Source organism: Lipotes vexillifer, unplaced genomic scaffold, assembly GCF_000442215.2.
Source record: "Lipotes vexillifer unplaced genomic scaffold, Lipotes_vexillifer_v1.1 scaffold484, whole genome shotgun sequence".
Classification (NCBI taxonomy): Eukaryota; Metazoa; Chordata; class Mammalia; order Artiodactyla; family Lipotidae; genus Lipotes; species Lipotes vexillifer.
The window spans coordinates 1,272,713-1,284,776 of NW_006786458.1; the positions used below are offsets into that span (position 1 = coordinate 1,272,713).

The 12,064-nt window shown below is 37.3% G+C and overlaps 1 protein-coding gene across 1 annotated transcript in view; it reads left to right on the plus strand.

Moving 5' to 3' along the window:
• Positions 1-11,734: 11,734 nt before the first annotated feature.
• ADAM7 (ADAM metallopeptidase domain 7) overlaps positions 11,735-12,064 on the plus strand; it is a 172,387-nt gene continuing 172,057 nt past the window's right edge. The window contains 1 exon segment of the mRNA XM_007472327.1: positions 11,735-11,910. Coding sequence (XP_007472389.1) covers positions 11,735-11,910 — 176 coding nt within the window.

A 12,064-nucleotide genomic window follows, 5' to 3' on the forward strand; every position in this document is an offset into this window, starting at 1 on the left:
GTGGTATGCAGCGGGCTCCCCCGCGGCCTGTGGAATCCTCCCAGACCGGGGCACGAACCCGTGTCCCCTGAATCGGCAGGCGGACTCAACCACTGCGCCACCAGGGAAGCCCCTTTTATGTTTTTTTTGCGGTACGCGGGCCTCTCACTGTTGTGGCCTCTCCCATTGCGGAGTACAGGCTCCGGATGCGCAGGCTCAGCGGCCATGGCTCACAGACCGAGCCACTCCACGGCATGTGGGATCTTCCCGGACCGGGGCACGAACCCGTGTCCCCTGCATCGGCAGGCGGACTCTCAACCACTGCGTCACCAGGGAAGCCCTGCCTTTTGAGATTTTTAATTGAGATTTTCATATGATTCCATTTTCTCTCCTTAGAACATTAGTTATATTACATTTCTTACTTTTTTTTTAGTCGTTGCCCTAGAATTGCCCTGATTGTTCGTTATTAGTGTATAGGAGTGCCAGAGATTTCTGTGCATTAGTTTTGTATCCTGCAATCTTACCAAATTCATTGATTAGTTCTAGTAGTTTCCTAGTGACATCTTTAGGATTTTCTATGTATAGCATCATATCATAAGCAAACAGTGACAGTTTTACTTCTTCTTTTCCAACTCCTTTTATTCCGTTTTCTTCTCTGATTGCTGAGGTTAGGACTTCCAAAACTATGTTGAATAAGAGTGACAAGAGTGGACATCCTTGTCTTGTTCCTGATCTCAGTGGAAATGCTTTCAGTTTTTCACCATTGAGAATGATGTTTGCTGTGGGTTTGTCATATATGACCTTTATTATGTTGACGTAGGTTCCCTCTATATGCATTTTCTGGAGAGTTTTTATCATAAATGGGTGTTGAATTTTGTCAAAAGCTTTTTCTGCATTTATTCAGATGATCATATGGTTTTTATTCCTTAACTGGTTAATGTGGTGTATCACCTTAATTGATCTGCATATATTGAAGAATACTTGCATTCCTGGAATAAATTCCACTTGATCATGGTGTATGACCCTTTTAATGTGTTGTTGGAATCTGTTTGCTAGTATTTTGTTCAGGATTTTTGCATCTATGTTCATCAGTGATATAATACCTAGGAATAAACCTACCTAAGGGGGCAAAAGACTTGTACTCAGAAAACTAAAAACACTGATGAAAGAAATCAAAGATGACATAAACAAAAGAGAAATATACCATGTTCTTGGATTGGAAGAATCAATATTGTGAAAATGGCTATACTACCCAGAGCAATCTACAGATTCAATGCAATCCTTATCAAATTACCAATGGCATTCTTCACAGAATTAGAACAAAAAATTTTAAAATTTGTATGGAAACACAAAAGACCCCGAATAGACAAAGCAATCTTGAGAAAGAAAAAAGGAGCTGGAGGAATCAGGCTCCCTGACTTCAAACTGTATTACAAAGCTACAGTAATCAAGACAGTATAGTACTGGCACAAAAACAGAAATATAGATCAATGGTACAGGATAGAAGGCCCAGAGATAAACCCACACACATATGGTCACCTAATTTATGACAAAGGAAGCAAGAACATACAATGGAGAAAAGACAGCCTCTTCAATAAGTGGTGTTGGGAAAACTGGACAGCTACATGTAAAAGAATGAAACTACCTAACACCATACACAAAAATAAACTCAAAATGGATTAAAGACCTAAATATAAGACTGGACACTATAATAAAACTCTTAGAGGAAAACATAGGAAAAACACTCCTTGACATAAACCACACCAAGATCTTTTTTGACCCACCTCCTAGAGCAATGAAAATAAAAATGAAAATGGGACCTAATGAAACGTAAAAGCTTTTGCACAGCAAAGGAAACCATAAACAAGATGCAAAGACAACCCTCAGAATGGGAGAAAATATTTGCAAATGAAGTAATGGACAAAGGATTAATTTCCAAAATATACAAACAGCTCATGGAGTTCAATATCAAAAAAGCAAACAACCCAATTAAAAAATGGTGGAAGACCTAAATAGACATTTCACCAAAGGAGACATACAGATGGCCAAGAGGCACATGAAAAGATGCTCAACATCACTCATTATTAGAGAAATGCAAATCAAAACTACAATGAGGTATCACCTCACACCAGTCAGAATGGCCATCATCAAAAAAATCTACAAACAATAAATGCTGGAGAGGGTGTGGAGGAAAGGGAACCCTTATGCACTGTTGGTGGAATGTAAATTGATACAGACACCATGGAGAATAGTATGGAGGTTCCTTAAAAAACTAAAAATAGAACTACCATATGACCCAGCAATGCCACTACTGGGCATATACCCTGAGAAAGCCATAATTCAAAAGGACACATGTACCCCAATGTTCATTGCAGCACTATTTACCATAGCCAGGACATGGAAACAACCTATATGTCCAACGATAGATAAATGGATAAAGAAGATGTGGTACATATATACAATGGAATATTACTCAACCATAAAAAGGAATGAAAGAGTGCCATTTGCAGAGACATGGATAGACCTAGAGTCTGTTATACAGAGTGAAGTAAGTCAGAAAGAGAAAAACAAATATCGTATATTAACGCATGTATGTTGAATCTAGAAAAATGGTACAGGTGAACATATTTGCAGGGCAGGAATAGAGATGTAGACGTAAAGAATGGACATGTGGACATGGGGGGGAAGGGGAGGGTGGGACAAACTGGGAGATTAGGTTTGACATAAATACACTACCATGTGTAAAACAGATAGCTAGTGGGAACCTGCTGTATAGCTCAGGGAGCTCAGCTCGGTGCTCTGTGGTGACATAGGTGGGTGGGATGGGGGTGTGGGAGGGAGGTCCAAGGGGGAGGAGATGTGGGTGTACATGTGGCTGATTCACTTCATTGTGCAGCAGAAACTAACACAACATTGTAAAGCAATTTTACTCCAATAAAAAAAATAAATAAAATGTACTGAACTTCCCTCTGATAGTCTTTTCAGCATGGACTCTAGAACTTTTAGCATGGATCTAGAGTAGCCTTTTAGAGTATGAATCTAGCACTAGCTTAGCCTTACTACTAAGATGTGATCCCCCCTTACTCTACTGAATGTTCTGAGTGATGAACAAAGTCTCTCCATTCTGGTTCTGAATTTAGCTTGTAGAATTACTAGCTGAGCTTTTGTAATTGTTTGGTTTATTACTCCTCTGTAATTATTCTTTCTCCAGAAGTCCCTACTTTCCGGATTCACGAAGTTTTCTGTTACACACATGCACAAATTTTTGTTCATCCATAAACTCAATGGACCCAATGTGCAGATTTCTGGAGCACTTTCTCTGCTACACTGATCTACAAATCCTATCTTCCTAAGGATTCTCCCACCCAATTGAACTCTCTCCTCAATTCAGTAGAACCACAGGCTATGTTTGTGTTTCCTCTTCTTGTGCTGCATTTCAGGTTGAAATCAAGGTTACTGTGGGGCTTCCTTGTTTGTTTCCCTTATTTCAGGGAAGCCTGTTGTCTAATTTCTAAAAATATCATTACATATAATTTGTTCTGTTTTCTGGTTGTCTATAGTATAAACCCAAATTTCGATACGCCCTAATGAGGAAATTGGAAATATTTGGACCCATTTTTTCTTATTCCATTCATCAGTTATCTGTGGATTTTGGAGAAAGGAACACCTAAGTTTAATTTGTCACCTTAACACCTATAGTTCCAAAGCAGTGAAGAATAACATTTTAACCATAAAATATGGTATTTGGATGCAGTTATCCTAACAAAACTTTGTTCTTATTGTAAAATATAAGAAAAATCCAATCCCTTTAAATAAACGCTAAATTCAAAGATAAAATGCATCATGAATTTATAAACATAAGTGTACCTCCCACTCACAGAAACTATTCCATGTACTCCATTTCTCATCACTAGATAAAAGGGCAGGAAGAAACTTATTTTTAGAGGACTGTACATCGATCTCATGATTGAAATGCAATCATTTCCAGTTCTTGAAGTTCTTATTCAAACCAGAACTATATGTCTCTTTATTCACAGTGTTTTTCCATTCAATACAGGCATACTGCAGGTTCAGTTCCAGACCACTACAATAAAGTGAATATCAAAATAAAGCAAATCACATGAAGTTTTTGGTTTCCCAATGCATATAAAAGTTACGTTTACACTATACTGTAGTCTATTAAATGTGCAATAGCATTATATGCAAAAAAGTACATACCCTTATTAAAAATATTTTATTGCTGAAAAATGCTAACCATCATCTGAGACTTCAGTGAGTCATAGCAGTAACATCAAAGATCACTGACCACACATCACCATAACAAATAGAATGAAAATGAAAAAGTTTGAAATATTGAGAGAATTACCAAAATGTGACACAGAGACACGAAGTGGGCAAATGCTGTTGAAAAAATGGCACTGACAGGCTTGCTTTATGTAGGATTGCCACAAGCTTTCAATTTCTAAAAAAACACAATATCTATGAAGCACAATAAAATGAGGTATGCTTGTAAATATTTTTTGTTTGTTTTATGGGAATTCTACACACCTGGTCTGCATGCCTTGGCCTGGCCACTTATTCTTTCTAAACTTCACTATTCATAGCTTAAGACATAAGGATAATTTCTATTTTACTAACTTACAAGGTATTACCGGGATCACATGAGATAATCTATGAGGTGCCTATTTTTAGATGTATTGAGCTATACATATGTCATACACATGTTTGTGAAGTCCCAATGTCCTTGACATAAGCCATTATAAAGTATGTGAGAATATTTATTTTACTAAGAAGTTACTTTGATAGTATATGTCCTGAGTCTCTCTTCCTGAAAAGCATTTGATTTTAACTATATGGAGAATTGGAACATTTGCATGCATTTCATTAAGAAAAGTAATGGGATCTCCAATTAGTATAGTCAAATATTTATTCATTATCCTCAGATTTAAATTAGCTTTTTAAAAATCATATATCTCCCTTAATTGGTAACCCACAGTAAAAAAAACAAAACAAAACAAAACAAAAAACTAGTAAATATGAATATCAAAGCTTATTGCCTGGTCTCTCTCTCTCTTCTAATCTATCATCCTATCCATACCAACCTACTTATTCCTACACTGGGTAGTTAAAAAAAATTGTTAAGGTAACTAATAATGATACATAATACACGAAGATGAAAACATCAATCTGAAGCAAGGAACAAAAAGTAAACCTCTGGGTTTTTAAATATTCATCTTTATTAATTTTGTCCTCAATGTGAATAAGAGGTGTTCTGGATCAGAGAGAGATTAGTTATTAGTATTTCCATAATAATAGCTGTATTGTTTCCTTTGCTCCACTCTTACCCCAAGACAATACAATGAAAGCCAGATGGGAAAACTTATTTGAGTGAGTCAGATACCCCCTAAGCAAGAAATGGAGAAAAATGGATTTACTCAGCTGTCTCACGGCTGTCTTTCTCTCCAGTTCAAGAAGAAGACAGAAAAACCTTTGTTCCTTAGAGACAGGATGGAAAAGTTTCTAAGTTCTTACTCTAATCTTTTGGAATATAAATATATCACTCCAAAGGCCAGAGATGCCCCAGACTTTCAGGCTTCTATGAACTATAGATCTATCTCCAAGGTCCCAGGTCTCATTTTCCACTGAAATGTTAACTCATACTTGGACCTATGGAATTAGATAAATGTCACTGGAGTTCTCTCGCTCTCTATACTGGTGTATTATCTTCTCATGGCTTATTCTTAGGTCAGGGTACAAAATTTCTACAAAATTTATTCAGAAGATCCTTGATCTGCAGAAACACAAAAATATTTTCTCTATATTCCTCAGTCATACAATGGCAAGATCATAAAATTTATATGAACAGCAAAAGTAGGAGAAAGTAGCTCTAGGTTAAGTCCTTGAAATTTCTCTTTTAATAAATCTCAGAAATCAACTAATTTCCTAGTTAAGAGACTCTCTCTTTAGAGTAAAATACATATACATATAGTCCTGTGCATACACACACACAGAAAACAAACAAGCAGAAAAAAATCCATTATTTTCACTCAAAAAAAGTGACTATGTTTTGTTTTGTTTTTGTTTTACTTCCACTTGGGAAATTAAAATAAGCTTCACAGAAATTAGAGAACCAAAATATTTTGTTGTAAAGTAGAGAGAAAAACTCATTAGATTGACTTAAATGTTCTTTTGATTTTACTTTTTCAGATAAAAGGGCTTTTTGCCCAGGGCATGTTACTGAAGTCAGATTTCCTTATTAGGAACAGAGCACTTTAGAGCTAGGAGAATCCTTCAATATTTAACAACCCTAATGGAATCAGAGCTAATTTTAGAAAAAGTATGTCTAGGATACATATCGATTTGTAGTACTGATGAAGTTTGTGTTTCTTCAGAATTATATATTTCCAGTTACCTTTCTATGTTCTTATTACCCAGATGGGCTTTCTAACTGCTTTAAATCATAAATCTTTTAAAATTAGTATATCTTTTAAAAAATTTAATTTATTTTCTATTGGAGTATAGTTGATTTGCCATACTGTGTTAGTTTCACGTGTACAGCAAAGTGATTCAGCTACACATATACATATATCCATTCTTTTTCAGATTTTTTTCCCATATAGATTATTACAGAATACTGAGTATAGTTCCCTGTGCTATACAGTAGGTCCTTGTTGATTATCTATTTTATATAAAGTAGTGTGTATATGTTACTCCCAAACTCCTAATTATCCCTCCCCCCACCTTTCCCCTTTGGTAACCATAAGTTTGTTTTTGAAGCCTGTGAGTCTGTTTCTGTTTTGTAAATCATAAATGTTGACAGGAGGTAGATGCTTGGGATTTCTTTAAAAGGTATTGACCTTTATTAGAGTCAGTGTGATATCCTGAAAAGCACTGGCTTTGTAGAATATAGACTTGGTTGGAATCCTTACTCTGCCACTTACCACCTGTATGAAATTGGAAAGTGAGATAGGTTTACTCACCTATGAAATTACCCCCCATTAATAGATGAGGACACAGGATGTAGAGGCACTGGATGAAGTATGGTTACATGCTGCAAACTTCTGGCAGTTTAACAGAGATACATAAATTGCTAGCTGTGTGTGTGAGACACAGTAAGCACTAAACCCATGGAAAATAATTTTAGCAAATTTCTATAATAGAAATCATTTTTCTCTTTGTTCAATCTCCGATGAACCATCTAAATATCTCTGATTTTCCATAGCTCTACCTTCTCCACCAACAGGAGGGTAACTCAGGACACAGTTGGAAAACTTCTTGTGCATCTTTTGAGATGCATCACTTATACTGACAAGATCATTTACACACTTTCAACAAAGAGTGGTGCCTCAGTGTCCAGGAAAAGAATGCCTAGAAACTTCATTATGAGATTAAATACTCTAAAAGACAAGTTTGGCTTTCTTTCAACAAAAAAGATAAAGCATTATGTAACACAGTGAGCAAAACAAATTGTTCCATTTTTGTTTCTTCTTGCTTTTCTGTTTTTTACTATGTGTGTGTGTACATGTCTGTGTGTATATGTGCAGTACTCTGTAACTTTGGCTATTTGAGAGGACTTCTATTCAACTCTTTTCTCCAGATTTCCATTTCAGCTCCTCTTAAGAGCTCTGATCAGTAAAATGTAATGCAGCAACCTCAATACCATTAAATATTTATCTCCTCAATGGTTCAAAACTTTAAAAACAAACAAAGGAAAAATACACTGACAAAAACAACATTGTCTAAGACACGAGTTGGTATATATTTTCTGTAAGGGACTAGATAGTGAGTATTTTAGGCTTTGCGGGTCATGTGGTCTCTGATGTAACAACTACTTCTCTGCAGTAGCCACAGACAATACATAAACAAATGGGTGTGGCTAAGTTCCAATAAAATTTTATTTATAAAACTGGTGGCCCACAGACCATCATATCACAACCCCTGGCTCATAAAATACAATGGATGCAATTTTATTTCTTAATTTTGTAGAATATCACAGAGCAACCTTCCAAGTAGTGGGTTACAAATCATTACATTTAATATTCCACACTAAATACAGCTGGAATATCCTGCCTCTAGCAAGGAAAACTTCCAGGAATAAAATCCCTCCATCTGAGGGATAGGATTGAAATTTACCAATGTGAGTGAAAACTAAATTAAGATAAAACTGATAAAATTCTCCTTCCTGGTCAGAAGATCTGGTACAATCAACACCATTTTTTCCTTTCTCCACTCCAATCCATCATGCCAGATGTCCTTATCATATGAGAAACAGGTCTGACAACATTTTTTCTGTGTTTAAAATTCTAACAGCTATTGTCTTCAGGATAAAGTATCATCCTGTTACTCTGGAAAACTGACCTCTTCCTATTCCATCTTCAACCTACCTGGGAAGCCGCCTTTCATGGCACAATCCACCTCCCCAATCCCATTTAACACGTTCCATTGTTAACATCTCCATTGATCACCCAAATCAAAGGATCTGTCAGAGTTTTAGATATGAGTTGACTTCATCTAGATTGTTTTTAAACAATTTCATTTAACTTCACAGCAATACTCTCCTAGAGAGTTCATACCTTTGAGCAAATCTCATCATTCTATTAATATCCAACTAATTTTTTTTTGTCCTGCTTAAAAGACTATTACAATTTCTACAAGAATGTATTACTCAGTTGAAGCAACTGAGAAAGTTCAACAAAGGAATGGCAGAAGCAAAGATTAGAGGGGCTCAAACCATAACAACAAACAAAAGAGGAAAACATAACACAAAAACAAAACAAAAGCATACTTCCTCACTTCATAGGAAGAGAATGAGAATAAATAATTTTCTTGGGTAAAGTCTCCTTAAGAATTAGGGAAAAATTAGTATATTCTTAAAAGAAGAAACCAATGAAAAAAATTAAAACTCTCAATCTCAACTTTCTCTTTCTATTTCTACTTCTAACCATGGACACTAGCAGGCAGCAGGACCATCACCAACAAAGCACCGTGGAAACCAAAGGCTCAAAATACTCCCTTCATATTTGCATGGCACGTGGCTGGAGTTTGAAACTGGAAGGGAATTTCAAACATGCAGGGGCTGGTTACTTTGAAAGATTAAAAGTATTTTTTTTTGAGATTATCACTACTGTAGGACTTCTCTGTTCTGCTCAGAAGTGAGAGAGTAGGATAATGGGAACCTCACACATTGTCTAAGGGACTCGGGCATACACAAAGCTCCACCATTTGCTGATTATCCTTGAATGGGTGAATTTCCTTTTTGAGACTCAGTTTTTTCACTTGTAAAATGGCTAAATTATCATTTAATTTAACTACCACATACTGTTAACACTGAACGAGCAAGTGACTGACAGAGTGAACGCTCAGGGTATAAGTTTTGTTTCACCAAGCTTTTAATTTCAAGGCTGAATCAAGACTGTGTATTCTGAGTTAAGAAATATCCAGGTGCCAATATCCCTCCCTCCCTTAATGTTCTCTTTGTGAGGTGACAACTCTGGCCCCATGGGGAGCTTCTGGCACAGGTTTGAGGGCCATTCCCAGCCTCTGCTCCATGATTAATGAAGTGCTGCTGGTACAGGCACATGGAGATCAAGCTGTGCCGGAAGGTATTATTGTGGGTGAAAGCAATCTACAGAGTTTGAATGGGCAGACTGTACAGATGGTATCACATTCTTTCCCATTTTCAGAAGAAAGGCACGATCAATACCCAAGTTATTCAAAACATTACTATGACCCTGACTCCTACTACTTGATGGTCCATGAATAGCCCTTAGTCACAGTGATTAGGGGGCTTTTAAGCAGCCTTAGGTTAGCTATACAGAGACCCAAAGAAGCTCACATTTTCAGGAAAATGAGAATTATTGTGAAATTTTTGTTCAGTCCCAGTGAATCCATAATATTTATCATCTGCTCTATAAAATGAGTGTAGCAATAATGTTATGATAAATTATAATCCACTTCTTACATTACTATTTATTGAGTACCAACAACATGCAAGGTCTGGTACTGTTAGACTCCACAGGTGACATGTGAATGCTCACCGTGGTCTCTGTCTTCAAAGGGCTTGCACATATTTCAGAAGATAAAGTAAAAATTATACTAATAATTTCTATGACTGCAAATATTTGAGAGCAGTGATAGGCAGAGGGTAACTTCAGATATATCACTTTATTAAGATATAAACAAACAAACTTACTCAGTACTGTGGATTCCACTATAGCTAGTCTACCGTAACAAGCAGAGAAGAAAGACTCACTCAAAGGTACTCACATACCAACATGCAGACTGTAGAGCAGAGCTAGGCAGGGTATTAGGAGTCAGGGGAAGGAAGGAGCAGCGCATGCTATGGTGGGTAATAGGGGTAATGGAAGTATCATGAAGAATGTGGTACTAGATGTGTTGGGTTCAGGGAAGGTAGACAGGGGATGATGGCCCCTCACCCCAGAGAGTGATTTATTATATTTGTCAAATTGGAAGCGAAGGGTGGCATGGAATGAAGCATATGATGAAGCCACAAAAGACTGACAAGTATACTCTGAGTTCTGTTAAATCAACCTTGAATAAAGATGTTTCAGCTGAAATTGTAGGCAGATGAAAGGAGGGCCAACTGTGTAGGAGAACTCCCACAGGCATGCTGATAAAAGGAGCAGGGGCACCAAGAACTGAACAGGCCAGCCAACCAAATGGTCACTTGGCTAAAAGTAAAGTCCTTACACCGTTTTGTTGATAATCTTAAAATATTGTGCAAACAGTGGCTAGATAGGATAACTTATGTCTCCTTACATTTGACCATCCATGCTACTAAGAAATCCTCTTCAGAAAGGCAGAAGAGGCCAGAATCTCAGTCATTCATTGGTAATATTCAGTTTCTTGAAAAGAAAATGTAAGCTGTATGGGCAATATCCTGAAATAAATGGTTAATTTACACAAAAAGTTTATTGAGAGTCTGTTAAATGCAAGGAACAATCCTAAGCATTGGGGGTACAGTACCAAACAGAAAAAAAAAAATTTCTACATTACATTTTAGAACAGGCAGAGGATGAAAAATAAATTCATGAATAAAAGTCTTCACTGACCAGGTACTAAGAAGCCTTCATTCACCAAGTGGGAAGAGGGATACAGAGTGCTTAGATATTTGTTCAAAGAGAGGTGCAACCTAAAATAGAGTGAACAGAGAACGTCTTGGTGAAAAGCTACTGAGGAAAGAGCTAAAAGAGGTGAGGGAGGGAGCCACAGGGATGTTGCCTTGAAGCGACAATGGGCTAGCGTGTCCATCCTGGGTACAGGGAGGAGGACAGAGTAGCTGAAGAGAGCTGAGAAGAGCCAGTGATGAGGTCCAAGAGTAACAGGGCACCAGATCATGTAGGGACTTGTAAATCTCCACAAGGAATTTAGCTGCCACTCACCACTAGATGGCAAGCCACTGGAGGACACCAAACAAAGGGATTGACGTGGCATTGCTTCCATTTTGAGATGATCACTAACTACTTTTGGGAAAGAGACTACAAGGGAGAGGCAAGGATACCACTGGTCAGGAGGTTACTGTAGTAACAGACTGTGGATTTGCTCAGAGTGGTAGCAGTGGAGGAGATGAGAAAAGACGAGATGCAGAGTATATTCTGAAAGAAGAGCCTCTGGAGCTTCCTGAGAGATGGTGTATGGAATGTGAGAGAAAGAGAGGTGCCCAGGCCAACATCAAGGTCTTTGGCTTGAGTAGCTATTTTGATTGACAGCATTGTCATTTCCTGAGATGAGCGGGATGTGCGGAGGAGCAGTTTTGGGGATGAAAATCAGGAGTTTTGTTTCTGTGTATATTAAATTTGTTATGCTCACTAGACATCAAAATGGAGATGCCAAACGGACAACTGGAGTCAAGGAAATAATTCTGGGACCTATGAATTTGGCAATCAACAGCAGTGCAATAGTTTTTAAGACGTGATTTGTTGAGATCTCCAAGGGAATAAGTATAGACAGAAAAGAGAATAAGTTCAAAGAGTGAGCCCTGAGACCCTCCAATGTTTAAAGGTCTGGGATATGTGGAGAAATGAGTGAATCAAAGTAAAAAAAAAAAAAAAAAAAAAAATTTAAT